The sequence below is a fragment of the Ipomoea triloba genome, chromosome 4, assembly GCF_003576645.1.
Source record: "Ipomoea triloba cultivar NCNSP0323 chromosome 4, ASM357664v1".
Classification (NCBI taxonomy): domain Eukaryota; kingdom Viridiplantae; phylum Streptophyta; class Magnoliopsida; order Solanales; family Convolvulaceae; genus Ipomoea; species Ipomoea triloba.
This window is the reverse complement of record NC_044919.1, coordinates 35,013,665-35,029,230: the sequence shown is the minus strand read 5'-3', so window position 1 is coordinate 35,029,230 and position 15,566 is coordinate 35,013,665. Positions and strand designations below refer to the sequence as shown.

The 15,566-nt window shown below is 38.9% G+C and overlaps 4 protein-coding genes across 5 annotated transcripts; 3 read left to right on the top strand and 1 right to left on the bottom strand.

Moving 5' to 3' along the window:
• Positions 1-989: 989 nt before the first annotated feature.
• LOC116015439 (cysteine proteinase inhibitor A-like) lies at positions 990-1,910 on the bottom strand. The gene is made up of 2 exons (XM_031255506.1): positions 1,703-1,910; positions 990-1,315 (listed from the first exon to the last, which is right to left on the bottom strand). The coding sequence occupies exons 1-2, from the start codon at positions 1,802-1,804 to the stop codon at positions 1,130-1,132; spliced, it is 288 nt and encodes a 95-aa protein (XP_031111366.1). The 5' UTR covers positions 1,805-1,910; the 3' UTR covers positions 990-1,129.
• A 1,388-nt stretch (positions 1,911-3,298) lies between these two features.
• Positions 3,299-5,162, top strand: LOC116014694 (bi-functional coumaroyl CoA and feruloyl CoA ortho-hydroxylase F6H2-1-1-like). The gene is made up of 2 exons (XM_031254637.1): positions 3,299-3,822; positions 4,415-5,162. The coding sequence occupies exons 1-2, from the start codon at positions 3,335-3,337 to the stop codon at positions 4,989-4,991; spliced, it is 1,065 nt and encodes a 354-aa protein (XP_031110497.1). The 5' UTR covers positions 3,299-3,334; the 3' UTR covers positions 4,992-5,162.
• A 1,123-nt stretch (positions 5,163-6,285) lies between these two features.
• Positions 6,286-8,131, top strand: LOC116014695 (feruloyl CoA ortho-hydroxylase F6H1-2-like). Its single transcript, XM_031254638.1, has 2 exons — positions 6,286-6,805; positions 7,461-8,131. Exons 1-2 carry the CDS (start codon positions 6,318-6,320, stop codon positions 8,035-8,037), a joined length of 1,065 nt encoding a protein of 354 aa, XP_031110498.1. The 5' UTR covers positions 6,286-6,317; the 3' UTR covers positions 8,038-8,131.
• On the top strand, positions 7,823-15,552 carry LOC116014693 (feruloyl CoA ortho-hydroxylase F6H1-3-like). 2 transcript variants are annotated; one of them, XM_031254635.1, is made up of 3 exons: positions 7,823-7,953; positions 12,900-13,442; positions 14,784-15,552. In XM_031254635.1, the coding sequence occupies exons 2-3, from the start codon at positions 12,943-12,945 to the stop codon at positions 15,355-15,357; spliced, it is 1,074 nt and encodes a 357-aa protein (XP_031110495.1). In that variant the 5' UTR covers positions 7,823-7,953; positions 12,900-12,942; the 3' UTR covers positions 15,358-15,552. The 2 variants fall into 2 exon arrangements, with proteins under 2 accessions (XP_031110495.1, XP_031110496.1); XM_031254636.1 differs by having other exon boundaries at positions 7,911-7,953; positions 12,904-13,442.
• The last annotated feature ends 14 nt before the right edge of the window (positions 15,553-15,566 follow it).

Sequence of the window (15,566 nt, the reverse complement as noted above, 5' to 3'; positions counted from 1 at the left end):
ATTCTGTGTATTCATGTTAGGGGTACTTTTTTTTTTTTTTTCAAATCATATGTTAGGGGTACTTAAACATAGGTTGTGACGTGTTTTGTGTATTCGAATGCTAGGAGGATGATTTCTGTGTAGTTGTGTCAATATTCTGTGTATTCCCTCAAGTCATACTGTGTATTCTAGATAAGGATTCTGTGTATTCATGTTAGTGGTACTTAAACACATGGATGATTTGTTTAGATAAGGATTCTGTGTATTCATGTTAGTGGTACTTAAACACATGGATGATTTGTTTGTGTATATGGTGTTTTCATCTTCTATGTATTCTTTGAAGGCATTCTGTCTGTATTGTAGACTACGATTCTGTGTATTCATGTAAATATAGGTTGTGACGTGTTTTGTGTATTCGAATGTTAGAAGGATTATGTGTAATTGTGTCAATATTTTGTGTATTTCCTCAAGTCATTCTGTGTATGATAGACAAGGATCACGTTATTTTCGTGGAGTTCGTTAGGCTTATTACTTTATAAATAAGCATCATTTGTCTTCATTTAGCCATTTAAGACATCTTCATCATCATCATCTCCATTGTCTAAATACAAATCCTATTGTAATAGGATTACATGCATTCTTGGTAATCATCTTGCAACTTTATTATCAATACAAGATTGTCCCCGTTTAGCCATTTAGGACATCTTCATCATCATCTCCATTGTCTAAATACAAATCCTATAGTAATAGGATTACATGCATTCTTGGTAATCATCTTGCAACCTTATTATCAATACAAGATTGTCCCCGTGACTTATTCTTGGTCTTTTGCCATTTACCATATTATCCTTATCCTTTAATTATGGGGTTTGATAATTCAGGCCATCCGGATTAATTAAATCCATCACACATGATGCATATATAGACCAGTATCGCACCTCCCGAGATCCTTACCATGAACCCTACTCAACTTGATAGTTTATACAAGCACAAAGAAAACAAGAGACTCATACTTGATAAACACACAACATTCATTAATAATCATAGCACATACATACACGCTTTAGGATTTGTTGAGAGTATAACAGTAGATCAGACTTTATTTTCTGCAAGTACTACTACAGAGAACTTGATTAGCAGTGGCATTGGTTTAGGCATTACCAACAAGATTGAACTCTTGCACTTCCTTGAAGTTCTCCCATGGCTTATCCCACACCTTAGCTTCATACACCTTTTTCTGACCCCCATCGGCTGCCTCAAGCGTAATATAATGCATTGTCCCAGAAACCACCTGCCGTTTCACATTCACAACCTTCCCAAACTCCAAATTGGCGTTCTGTTCACACCATATTCTAACTTCAGTTCTTAGATAGAAGGGATCGGAAATAATGAAATTAAACATGAACGAGGGGATATATCATATCTCAAGCAGAAATTGATATGTTCATAGCTTTATACAAACAGGCAGTGAGCATCCAATGGATTCAGACGCTGAATCAAGCGCCAGATCATGTATAGAGAACCGTAAATAGATATATTAAACGAACGATCCAGGAGTTCGGTTTACGATTAAACTGGTTCAGGATATGAATTAAAATGGAATGAATCACGAGTTAACAAACGTATAATCATACTGATACATCAGATTCATGGGAAGACCGCAATTAATTAGCTAAAAATTGAGAGAGAGAGAGAGAGAGAGAGTGAGAGAGAGAGAGCGGACCGCTTTCTTATTATGTTCAGAGATGGCGAAGCGAGCGAGATCATCAAATTCGATGCTGTTTTGGAATCCCTTGACTTCGGAAATGCCTCCGGTCATCGCCATTGCTTTGCAAGAAAAATCGCGGCGAAGTGTGTGCTTTCTACGGTGTCTGCGTCGGAGCTGGAATTGAGAGAGAGTGTGTGTGAATGGGGTTAAATAGCGAAATGGACGTGGGGCACTCGCCTATCGCGGTCTGCGACGAATCCCGTGGCCAGTGGGCGTTAACGTCGCGTTTGGGGAATTGCTTCTTCTTGACATTTTTGGCATTTCGGGTTGCCCCTTTATTCCATCTCGGATTCTTTTTGTTTTCTTTTCCCCAAAAAGTTAAATTCTTAACTCATCTCAACGTCTTGAATCGACAAAGTATACTCGAGGAAGAAAATCACAATAGCTCAGTGACTTAGCAAACATGATCAAATGTCGGTGCGCAAAAGAAATTTGCTACTGAAATTCAAACCTTTTTTTTTTCTTTTTGTTTTTTTAACTAAACGCCTAAAAGAGTTTTATTTAATTTAACGGAATTAATATTTTGGCGTTGTAATATTATTATAATATTTATATATCAACTCATATAACTTTTGGCAAGTGATGGGGAATACTCCCTGATTATATGTACGATCAGGTACAGTCAGCTGGTCAACTAGCCTTGGGCTGACCATATGCCTCATCCCGAGCTCCCTCTTGGCCGGACCCCGCAACTTTACACTATGGACCTACCCCGAGCTCCCGATCTAGAACCCTAAAGAAACCCGATCTTCGACCTGATATGAGACAGAGATCTTAGGGCATGTATACGGCCCTGGCACGGTCACAGAGAATGGCAGTGCATGGACTCCACGTGTATAGCATGTCGGTCGAGCGGAACTTGCTCTCCTCAGCTCACCCCTATAAATACCTGCATTTATTATGGAGAGATAGGCTTTTGGCAACCCGCACCTGGTCAGAGACATACTTCTCGATCATATCTCCCGTGAGCCATTGAGCTGCTTAACCCGACCCTTTATAACTAATAATACCAGCTTGTGTTGAGGTCGTATCTTTTCCAGTATTTACACTGTCAGCAAGAGATTGATTCTAATACTAAATTGAAACATATGTTTTCAATATGTTTAGTAGTAATTTCAATTTAATATTTGTGTTTGAACAATAATTTTTGTATGAACTAATTTTATGAATTATAAACATTTTGTTTTAATTTATATATTTTAAAATATATTTCTTACTTTATATTTTATTAAAATATATTAATTTTATTATTTTATATTTTAATATTTCAACAAACCTATTTAAATCTAAAACTATTTAAATTTTATTAAAATATCATTTTTAGTCTTTTTACATTTATCAACTTATCAAAAATTATTTTACCAAACACTTTTAGACATAATAACTAGTTTAATAATTTTTCAGATTTCAGCTTGGAGCTTATATTTTTAATGGTAAAGTGTTTATTTATTAAACAAGTAAAGTAAGAGACAAATACGCTGTATTTATAAAGGATTTAAAAAAAAAACAAAAAAAATTAGTATTTTAAGTTCATGGCTATCAAACGCAATCAAATCCAAACAGAACACTCCAGAACCATAAGAAACAATGGCTTCACCCCAATCCGACGTCTTCAATTTCGTGATGAAGTCCGGCAACGGAGTGAAGGGCCTCCTCGCCAAAGGCATCGAAACCTTACCTCGCGAATGCGTCCAGCCTCTCGAGGAAAGGATCGACAGGGCCGAACAAGTGAGCGACGAAGAGTCCATTCCGGTCATCGATTTCTCGGATCCGGAGGCGGCAGAGGCAAAAATCCAGGAAGCTGCGGAGAATTGGGGATTTTTTCAGGTGATCAATCACGGGATCCCTCTGCAGGTTCTAGACAACGTCATCGAAGCAGCTCACGTCTTCTTTGAGCTCCCGGCTGAAGAGAAGATGAAATACTTGAGAGAGAACAGTTCCTCTAGCGCCGTGGAGTTTTTTCACCACGCCATTGGTGGAGATGATGAGAATAGTAAGGTTTTGGAGTGGAGAGACTCTCTGCACCATGAATGCATTCCTGGTGATGATGGCAAGTTTTGGCCTCCGGAAACCAGGTCAGTTAGTTTCAAGTCTCAAACGCTACCTTCATCATATTAATCTGTTTAATTCGTTGATCATATAGCTATAAGCTATCTCAGCTCCTTTGAAAATTGTTCAAATTGGATCATAAGTTCTCACTTTGCCCTCAATCCTGGTTTAATTAACACGCCATAAATAAAATATTTAATAGAGTAAATAATACCTAGCTATACTTCTTTCATAAGAAACTCACCATATTGGATGCAATCTGCAATCTATTAGAGCTCGATCATGTGTCACAATTTGTCACTCAAAAATCAATTTGAATTACTTGTGAGGCATACCTAGCTACACTTGGTTTAGTGGGCTTAAATATTGTGGGTAACTATCTCTTAAAGAAATGACAAAGTAATAATACACATTGTTACAAAATTTGTGCTTAGGCACTAGGCGATTGCCGACTACCTATAAATTCAGCGGAATCGCCGTTTTAGGCGAGTGTTTAGGCCGTCTGTAAGTTATTTTGCTTAAATTGATGTATTTTTTTTTTTTTTTGTGAAATAACCTTAAATTGTTTAAATCGGTCTCAAATAAAAAAAAAATGTAATATGAAAATTTTGAAATCAGGGACCAAGTTTTGGAGTTCTCAAAATGGGCAAAACCACTTGCTAGAAAGCTAGTAGAAATGCTTGTGAGAGGATTGGGCGTGAAGGCAATAGATCAAACCCTAGAGCCGGTCTTGATGGGCAAGATAGCCGTGGTCCTGAATTACTACCCGCCATGCCCTCCCAACCCTAATCTCACCATCGGCTGCTGCCGCCACTGCGACATATGCACCATTACCATGCTCCTCCAAGACGACACCGGCGGGCTTTACGTCCGAGGGAGGGATTCCGATAAGTGGGTCCACGTAGCGCCGGTGAGAGGAGCACTGGCGGTTAATATAGGGAACTCACTTCAATTCATGAGCAATGGTCGATACAAGAGCGTTGAACACTGTGCAGCTGTTGATTCCTGCAAGACTAGGGTTTCGGTGCCAATGTTCGTGAATCCGAGCTTTGATTCCGTCGTCGAGCCTTTGCCGGAAACGCTAGACGCCGGAGAGAAGCCGGCATATAAGGCATTTCGGTTTTCCGATTACTGGGATTATTTCATGACTACTCGTCCTTCCGGAAAAGCCTTCATTGAGTATGCACGCATTTAAATAAATTTGTGTTTTTTTTTTATAAGTTTTTAAACTTTTAAAATTGTTGTAAAATTACAGTCATGTACCTATATATATTGGATACGTGTACAATATTCAAGGAGTTAAAAGTGAAACAAAAAACACTCCGCCTTTTGCATAACAAAAATTATCCATTACCACTTTACTAAACACTCATTTTGTTATTTTATAGCAAAGTATAGTAAACTACTATTATAAAATAAGACTTGTAACATATTTTATTTTTATTTACAAAAATCATAAGTTTTAGAATAAATTGATATATAAAAATTTTTAAATTTATATTAACAAAAAATTAATAGTAACTAGTAAATTTGTAATATTTTAATTTATTCTAGTCTATAATATTTTTACAACTGACATTTGTATATTTTGTATTAAAACGCATATTACTTATTAGTTTATTAAAATATTAACATTAATAAAACTTTATTTATGTATTGCAAATGTTAATTTATTTTAATCACGTGTATTTGAATATAAAATTTAAAAAATTTAATTGTTAAAAAATTAAAATATGAATAAATTTAAATATTAAAATTTAATCTTAATTATTAATTTTTATCCGCGTAAATTAAATAATTTTTATATCAATATATTCATTTTCTTTTGAAACTTATTACAGTATTACAAATAAAATTTTATGTAGATCCCATTTTTTTAATGGTATTTAATCGTACTTTGCAATTAAACAACAACATAAGAGTGTAGTAAAGTGGGAGTGAATAGCCTTTGTTATGTATTACCTCCGTTATAGCGATAAGGGTAAAATAAACCCTCAAATTATACCTAATTCTGTAATTAGGCTCTCAAATTTGTTATTTTGGAGCAAATAAGCCTTCTAATTTTTTTGTGACCTGTAATTGCAGATCAACTACAATTCCGACAAACTCTGATGAACTTTCGGCGAACAAAAGTCAAACCATCAACGACTGGGGACTGTCACGGTCGCTGGCCGTACAGAAGATGACCAGCCTTCTCCTGCTAGACGCCACCAGCGACCGTGACGGTTAGCAGTCATTGATGATTTGACTTTTGTTTGCCGAAGGTTCGCCGAAATTGTAGTTGATCTGCAATTACATGTCACAAATAAGTTAAAAAGCTTATTTATTTCAAAATAACAAGTTTGATGATCTAATTGAAACTTTTTGAAATTGAAGGACCTAATTACACAATTGGATATAGTTTGAGGGTCATCCTTATCCATACGTTATATTTATAAAGGATTTTTTTTTTTTAAAAATCTGATTTAAATTCATGGCTATCAAACGCAATCAAATCCAAACAGAACACTCCAAAGAAACAATGGCTTCACCCCAATCCGACGTCTTCCATTTCGTGATGAAGTCCGGCAACGGAGTGAAGGGCCTCCTCGCCAAAGGCGTCGAAACCGTGCCTCGCGAATGCGTCCAGCCCCTCGAGGAAAGGATCGACAGGGCCGAACAAGTGAGCGATGAAGACTCCATTCCGCTCATCGATTTCTCGGATCCGGAGACAGCCGAACACAAAATCCAGGAAGCTGCGAAGACTTGGGGATTTTTTCAGGTGATCAATCACGGAATCCCTCTGCAGGTTCTAGACAACGTCATCGAAGCAGCTCACGTCTTCTTTGAGCTCCCGGCTGAAGAGAAGATGAAATACTTGAGAGAGAACAGTTCCTCTAGCGCCGTGGAGTTGTTTCACAGCGCCATTGGTGGAGATGATGACAATAGTAAGGTTTTGGAGTGGAGAGACTCTGTGCACCATGAATGCATTCCTGGTGATGATGGCAAGTTTTGGCCTCCGGAAACCAGGTCAGTTAGTTTCAAGTCTCAAACGCTACCTTCATCATATTAATCTGTTCAATTCGTTGATCATATAGCTATAAGGTATCTCAGCTCCTTTGAAAATTGTTCAAATTGGATCATAAATTCTCACTTTTCCCTCAATCCTGGTTTAATTAACTTTGGTTAATTAATAGTTTTAATGCTTAAAACGCCATAAATAAAATATTTAATAGAGTAATACCTAGCTATACTTTTCTTCTTTCTTTCATAAGAAACTCACCACATTAGATGCAATTTTCACACTGCAACCTATTAGAACTCGATCATGTGTGATGTGTCACATTTTGTCACTCAATAACCAATTTGAGCTACTTGTGTGGCATACCTAGATACACTTGGTTTAGTGGGCTTGAGTATTGAGTGTAATTATCTGATAAAGAAATGACAAAGTAATCATACACATTGTTGCAATATTTGTGTTTAGGCGCTAGACGGTTGTCGACTGTCTATAAATTTAGTGGAACCGCCGTTTTAGGTGAGTGTTTAGACTGTCTCAATTATTTTGTTCAAATTGATGCTATTTTTGTTTAAATTGATGTCATTTTCTGTGAAATAACCTTAAATTGTTTAAATCGGTCTCAAATCAAAAAAAAAAAATGTAATATGAAAAATTTGAAATCAGGGACCAAGTTTTGGAGTTCTCAAAATGGGCAAAACCACTTGCTAGAAGGCTGGTAGAAATGCTTGTGAGAGGATTGAGTGTGAAGACAATAGATCAAACCCTAGAGCCGGTCTTGATGGGCAAGATAGCCGTGGTCATGAATTACTACCCGCCCTGCCCTCCCAACCCTAATCTCACCATCGGCTGCCGCCGCCACTGTGACATTAGCACCATTTCCATGCTCCTCCAAGACGACACCGGCGGCCTTTACGTCCGAGGGAGGGATTCCGATAAGTGGGTCCACGTAGCGCCGGTGAGAGGAGCACTAGCGGTTAATATAGGGAACTCACTTCAATTCATGAGCAATGGTCGATACAAGAGCGTTGAGCACTGCGCGGCTGTTGATTCTTGCAAGACTAGGGTTTCGGTGCCGATGTTCGTGAATCCGAGCTTTGATTCCGTCGTCGGCCCTTTGCCGGAAACGCTAGACGCTGGAGAGAAGGCATCATATAAGGTATTTCGGTTTTCCGATTACTGGGATTATTTCATGACTATTCGTCCTTCCGGAAGAGCTTCCATTGAGTATGCACGCATTTAAATAAATTTGTCTAAACTTTTAAAATTGTTGTAAAATTATATACTCATACATCTAATTTGAAAATATTAATATTAAAGATTAAATTTAATATGTATACAATATTTAATAGACTAAAAAGTTAAATTTGTTCTTTTTGTTATATTAACTTTTGATAATAGAATAAGGGTATACTAATAACAATGTGACAAAGAATTCGGGTTTAAATCTGTAAGAGCATCCTTAGTAGTGAATTATTTGAAATTTTTAGTACAATAAAAGATTACATGGAGGAAAGAGAAGTAATGTGAGAGAAGAAAAAAAAAATTGGCCTGCTAAGTATGGTATTTGGTACAGTAAATGCACCCACGAATTCCAATGTAGGAGTCACGTCACGTTCGCAAGGGCTGCAACAATGTCGCCCAGTGGCTGACATATCTTTTTTTTTTTTAATAAGATTTGTTTTTTTTTTAATCCCTTTCCATTTTCTTCTTCCTAATCACACTTACAAAAAACCCATTAAAAATCAAAAGATAAAAAAAAACTCTAATACTAAGGATACTCTAAAGAAAGTTTGAGAAACAACAACTACATTTAAAGAATGTAGTGGAATCGTTAATTATCTAATCCTAACACAAGAAGATAGTAAGTGAGTTGATGAAAACAATGCTCTTAAATGAACTCTTTCTCAACTATTCGATACATAAAAATGTTTCTTCCTTTCCAATCCTTTTGCATGGGAGGAGGTTGGTTGATGATGGATAGACTTGTTGTGATTTGGTTCTTTTGTAGACTTTCATCGAAACAGACTCGAGTCGGTCCTTTTGCATGGGAGGAGGTTGGTTGATGATGGATAGACTTGTTGTGATTTGGTTCTTTTGTAGACTTTCATCGAAACAGACTCGAGTCGGGAGTATTAGATATGAGGATTGACTCTTTAGACAGCAATCAATAGAGAATATATAAAACAGATATTATTTTGTAGTAGATTCATATTTTAAAAAAAAAATGAGAGTAAGTATTTGGAGTTAAAAGTATATTTTTAGAAATTATAATTGGAAAAAGTGTCAAATAGGCCACTGAACTTATCGTTTTTGTGCAATTGGGCCATTAAACTTAAAAGGTGTGCAATTCAACCATCAAACAAACAAAATTTGTGCAATTGCACCATTTTTACAAAAATTTTCTGGTAAAATCCAATTATATTACTAACTGATGGTGTAAATGTAAACGGGGGTACGGATTTACACCACGTGTGTTTGATTGAGCATGATGTAGTGTATGGAGTGTGTATGTTTGGGAAGGAAATGCATGTTTTTCTTCCTGGAGAAGAATAGCCAAGAACTCCATAGTGAACAAGAGAGAGGGAGAGTAGAGTGAATATTGAATCATTAGATCCCGAGAGGCAAGGGATGAGAGCCCCCCCTTTACAACAGGGGTCAGGTCCTTTATATAGGAATAGGACCTGACCCTTCAGGAATATAATATTCCCCAAAGGTCACTTGCCCCTTAATAATTTCTAAGGACACTCGACCTTTTAGAGGTACAATAATACACGGACTATACACATTATATTTCTACAATAGTCCCTGGGGTTATTTACCCATCACAAGTCCCCCACTTCTTGAATCTGCGAGAGTCGTCAGGTTCGAGAAGTAAAATGTGCTCCGGGCGACCAACTTGTTATAAGCAAAGTCTCCCCGATCTGAATGCCTTAATAGTCCGTGATGAACCCCTCAAATTTGAGTTGAGCATGAGGGGCGTGATTTACACTGGTTGCCTCGTTAAAAACCTTAGACTAAGAAAAACCCTATGGGAAAAAACCTAGCTAAGGGAAAAAGAGTACAACCAAAAACGTAATAATTAAAGACTACAAAGGCTTATGTCTAGTTGTTGATGCAGTTATGTTGCTCCTTGTGCTGCCATTGTCGAGATGCAAATATATCGAATATCTATAGATGGAGAAGATAATGCCAACCATCCAGCGGTAGGAGAAAATAATATGATGCCGAGCAGATATAGACCTACCACATTATGAGATATGTGTGAAGGCCTTAAGCTAATATTAACGCCAAGACGAGGGATAAATTCATCACTAAAAAGGCGGCCTTGCTGAGAATCGGTATAAGCTCATCGCTGAGAAGCGGGATAGATTCATCGCTGGAAAAGTGACAACGCTCAAAGGCGGGATAAATTCATCGCTGAAAACCGGCATCGCTAAAAAGCGAAATATAATCATCGTTGAAAAGCAGGATAAAAACATCGCTGAAAAGCGGCATCGCTAAGAAGCGGGAAAGTCATCGCTGAAAAGCGGCATCGCTCAAAAGCGGGATAAAGTCATCGCTCAAAAGCGGGATAAAATCATCGCTGAAAAGCGGCATCGCTAAAAAGCGGGATAAAATTTAGTGTCATGACGAGGCATGGGCACACTCAGCCAGACAAATTTATGCAGGTCAACCCCAAACGAAAAATTCGTGCAGGTTGAACAAAACCCCAAACGAAAGTGTTTTTTTTTTTTCTTTTTTTATAAAATCCGTGCAGGTTGATCAAACCCCAAACGGAACCGGACATATCCGTGCAGGTCGATCAAACCCCAAACGGAAGAGCCGGTGCTCTTTTTTTTTTTTTTTTTTTTTTTGTTCAAGTGTCATGACGAGACATGAGCACACGCAACCGGACAAATCCGTGTAAGTCAGTCAAACCCCAAACGGAAGAGCCGATGCTTTTTTTTTTTTTTTTTTCGAGGGGGTTGGGGGGGGGGTGTCCCCCATTTTATGAACTACACAGGGGTAGCAGGCTAGCAGCCGTGCTACCCAATAAAAAATATATATTTTTATATATTTTTAGGTACAATGATCTTATACTACAATTTACATCTTTAGCTACAAATTTCAATTCCTAACCAACTCTAGGGGTATTGTAGTTCTGAACCGGGTAGCATCTCCAATTGTTTATTTTGGCATCTTGTACTCTCCGACCGAATTGAAGGAGAAAAAGAATATTTTTCTCTTGCTTTGCTCTCCCTTGTTTTATGGTTGAAAAGAAGCAAAAGTCACTTTTGCTTTTCCACCTTTTCTGCAGAAATAAATAAAACAAGTGTAGTTTTTGTCATTTTCCTTTTTGTCTTCTACTACTTATTTTATTTCTCCACTTTTTCTTGTCTTTTTCCATAATTCCAATTTTTTTTCTTTCTTGAGAACCCAAACCATTTTCTTCTACTGTCACCTCCTCTCTCTTTCTTTTTTTTTTATTATTATTTATTTTTCCCATCAACCACTTTGTCTTGCCACAAATAATTAATAATAATATATGATATATGGTGAAGACTGAAGACAAAAAACACAAAACCAAATGTTTTGGCAGGAGTGCAGGAGCTTCCACTTTCGGCGCAGCATCTCTTCAGCACCATTTCCAGTCTGCTTCGTTATCATCTTCATTTGACCGAGAGTGAGATATAGTTGTCATCTTATTTATCAACAATGATACAATAACCATAATCATCCACAGCCTACCGAACTCGCTGTGTATTTACCCCACGCAATCAACAGATTGAACGGTTGACGGTGACGGTGAGTGGCGTGGTGACTGCGGTAGCGTGGTTGATGAGGAAGTTTGGTGGTTGCTACGGCGGCAACAATAGTCGCTTCGTTAACGGATTGCGTGGTCATCGAGTGGCGAAGGTTGCACCATTTTTTATTTTTTTTTGACCGACAGCTAACCGCGATGTCCGGCGGAGGCCGATGGCCGGTGGCAATGCACTTATTCTTCTTCTTCTTCATTCTCGCCTGGACTGGAGCCGGAGAAGACGATCTTTGGACTCGTCGAGCTCATGCAGTGGACAAACTTTTTCGGCCATGGTCGACGGCGTTTGATTCGTAATTCGTTTTTGTTGTTGTTGTTGATGGTGGTTGATTACCGTGATGACGATGAATGAGGTGATGATTATGGCGGACAGTGCTGCGTCGCCGGAAGAAGATGGATCGTCGTCGTCCGCCTCGCCCGATCAACAGAAGGAATCACCATGTCGGTGATGGTGTATTTACGGCAACGGGCAGTTATGGTGGCGGAGGCAATTTGTGATGGAGATGGAGGAGATTGGTGGTGGTGGAACGCTGTACAACCGAGATGGTGGCGAAGCGCTTTATTCTCCGGTGAGCAACAACGGCGGTAGTGAGTTTTGACGGTGATGAGGATGGTGAACACCATCGAGTTGATTAGAGGAACACGGCATTTTGTAGCATTCCCCACAGACGGCGCCAATGATGGTGTAAATGTAAACGGGGGTACGGATTTACACCACGTGTGTTTGATTGAGCATGATGTAGTGTATGGAGTGTGTATGTTTGGGAAGGAAATGCATGTTTTTCTTCCTGGAGAAGAATAGCCAAGAACTCCATAGTGAACAAGAGAGAGGGAGAGTAGAGTGAATATTGAATCATTAGATCCCGAGAGGCAAGGGATGAGAGCCCCCTTTACAACAGGGGTCAGGTCCTTTATATAGGAATAGGACCTGACCCTTCAGGAATATAATATTCCCCAAAGGTCACTTGCCCCTTAATAATTTCTAAGGACACTCGACCTTTTAGAGGTACAATAATACACGGACTATACACATTATATTTCTACAATAGTCCCTGGGGTTATTTACCCATCACTAACATATATGTATTAAAAATGACATTTTCTTCTACCATACTAGTTGGGAGTTAATATTAAAACATTTTTAACTCAAATTGAATTAAATTTTTTTGTAAAAATGGTTAAATTACACAAATTTTGCTTGTTTGATGGTTGAATTGCACACTTTTTAAGTTCAATGACCCAATTACACAAAAGCTACAAGTTCAATAGCCTATGTGACACTTTTTCCATTATAATTCTATTAGACAGGTATGGTCAACAAGGGAGGCACCATAGAGGTGTTGTGAAATGTCAGCTCCATTCTCCGACCAACAAGAACTGATCGATTTCTTGGTAAACAAGGGCAATGGAGTCACAGGCCTCTCCCAAATGGGCCTTTCATCTCTTCCTCAACACTTCATTCAACCTCCCGAAGCAAGGCTAGCCCTAGGCGCACCCAATTTGCTCTCTCAAGACTCCATACCCATCATTGATGCCTCCAATTGGGACCACCCAAATATCGGGAAATCAATCTGCGAGGCCGCAGAAAATTGGGGTTTCTTTCAGATTATCAATCACGGAATCCCCTTTGAGGTTCTTGAGGGCGTGAAGGCGGCTGGGCACAGGTTCTTTGAGCTCCCCGTTGAGGAGAGAAGGAAATGGATCAAGGAGAATTCGCCTACCCACACTGTCCAGTTGATGACCAGTTTGAGCCCTCTGGCTGTGAAGGTTTTGGAGTGGAAAGATTATCTTTTTCACATTTATGATTCCAAGGATGAGAGCTCTCAGTTATGGCCTTCTGTATCCAAGTAAGCAACCCATTTCTCTTACACCCAATTTTCTGATTAATACTCTATTTAAGCCCTTTTGTTTCTGTTTACATTCTTGAATCTTGTAAAAATACTGTTTTGAACCCTATAGGCTATAGTAAACAGTAGTAGTTTATTGCTATCTGTTACTGAAGTGTGTGTACATTTTCTTCATTTTACTGTTTTTTTTTTTTTTTTTTTTTGTCAATTTCTTATAATTGTGTTATTGTGAACTTGTAGAAATGTTTGCTGATATTTAGTATGTCCTGTACTAGTAATAATCAATATAGGCAACATTATTGCATAATATGTTCATTAGAGATGGCTGGACTGGAAATGGCAGATGTTGGTGAGGATCACAATTATGGTATTTCATAACTTCATAAGGATTTGAGAGAAATATTATGACATACTAGACTACTAGGTACCACTAACTGTGTGGTAATATTTGGGATGTTAGGGGATTACCAGACAGCAAAGCTTTGAAGGTGGAAAAACATCTTTATACTGAAGCCGAAATCGAGATCTAGCATTATTACTTGTGAGTGAGCAAACCATGACATGGTGGCAAAGCTCTTAGGATGTTGCTCCCATACCAATTGTTTGGGATTTATACTAATGGTAGCTTGCTTGTTTAGAACTTGGGTAGAAATGCAGGGTAAACTTGGGTTAAGTTGATTTAATCATCTCGGCACAGGTATGAACTTAGAAAATGGTATCCTGTACCTGATCATATCCTGGACAATGGGATAGGGTCATAGTTGTCAAAGCGTCTGGTCGGTGAAGACCTGACGCCTAACGAGCTCGCCTCGCCTGGAATGGGTGAGATGAGCTCAGGACGCCTAACCCGGACTAAAACCCGAGTCTGATCTGAGCTATTATAAAAAAAACTTGTCAATTGAAAAGTGAAAACCCTCCCAGCCTCGCCTTTCCCCACCAAACGCATCTGACTCCCCTCTTCCCAGCCTTGCCTTTCCACCTCCGTCTCAGCCTTGCCCTTCCACCACCGAATCGCCATCGCAGCTGACTCTCCCTCCTCCCAGCCTCGCCCTTCCACCACTGGCTGTTCTTTTTTCTTTTTCATTCTGATTTCATTCCTCTTTCTTTCTTAGTGGCTTGTTATACTCATCGCCTAGGCGACTAGGTGGTCGGGTGGCACCTCGCCCAGAATGTCCGCCTTGACAACAATGGATAGGGTTGAAATGTATGCCATCTGCAGATTGAGTGATACTGTAATAGCTTTCTAATCTGTAACATATGATTCTACTCTTTTTTGTTCATCAATCAATATACACTATCTATACTTCTGCAACCTAATTTCACTTCACAACTCTGCTGTAGAGATCAAGTTTTGGAGTACATGAAGTGGGTCCAACCTGTAATAAGAAAGCTCCTTGACATTTTACTCAAGGGGCTTAATGTAGAGGAAATGGACGAAGCAAAGAAATCTTCGCTAATGGGAACACTGATGGTTAACCTCATCTACTACCCAAAATGTCCTAACCCGGAGCTTACAGCTGGAGCTGGCCCACATGCTGATATCTCGTCCATCACCATCCTCTTACAAGATGACGTGGGTGGCCTCTATGTGCGAGCCCCGCAAGGTGATGGCTGGATCCATGTACCACCAATGAAGGGGGCACTCGTAATCAACATCGGGGATATCCTTCAGATAATGAGCAACGGCAGGTACAAGAGCATTGAGCATCGAGTGATTGTGAACTCGAAGAGGAACAGGATCTCGGTACCAGTATTTGTCAATCCATCACCTGATGCAGTTATCGGTCCATTACCACAAGTGGTAGAGCGTGGAGAGAAGGCACTATATAAACAGGTTGTTTACTCTGATTACTTCAATTATTTCTTCAGTAAGGGCCATGAGGGCAAACACACAATTGAATATGCAAAGATTTGATGTTTTGTGTGTCTTAATTGTTAAAAGTGTTGAGCAGGCTTGTTTAACTAGCCAAGATTTGTGTTTGATTTTATGTTGAGACTCTGGATATGGCTTGGTAAACCCACATTTGGTCAGTGTTTTTGAGGGAAGTCCACGATCACTATCCAAAAGTTTGTACGGGATAAACCTTACTTTATCCCGCATTTTACCCCTCTTCGAAATAACTG

Bases quoted from the DNA above. Each gene is read 5' to 3' on its own strand.
- LOC116015439 (XM_031255506.1), bottom strand. From the start codon at position 1,804: ATGGCGATGACCGGAGGCATTTCCGAAGTCAAGGGATTCCAAAACAGC. The intron at 1,316-1,702 runs GTCCGCTCTCTC...TGGTGTGAACAG, and splicing joins CTGAACATAATAAGAAAGCG to AACGCCAATTTGGAGTTTGG.
- LOC116014695 (XM_031254638.1), top strand. From the start codon at position 6,318: ATGGCTTCACCCCAATCCGACGTCTTCCATTTCGTGATGAAGTCCGGC. The intron at 6,806-7,460 runs GTCAGTTAGTTT...ATTTGAAATCAG, and splicing joins TTTTGGCCTCCGGAAACCAG to GGACCAAGTTTTGGAGTTCT.
- LOC116014693 (XM_031254635.1), top strand. From the start codon at position 12,943: ATGTCAGCTCCATTCTCCGACCAACAAGAACTGATCGATTTCTTGGTA. The intron at 13,443-14,783 runs GTAAGCAACCCA...ACTCTGCTGTAG, and splicing joins TTATGGCCTTCTGTATCCAA to AGATCAAGTTTTGGAGTACA.
- LOC116014694 (XM_031254637.1), top strand. From the start codon at position 3,335: ATGGCTTCACCCCAATCCGACGTCTTCAATTTCGTGATGAAGTCCGGC. The intron at 3,823-4,414 runs GTCAGTTAGTTT...TTTTGAAATCAG, and splicing joins TTTTGGCCTCCGGAAACCAG to GGACCAAGTTTTGGAGTTCT.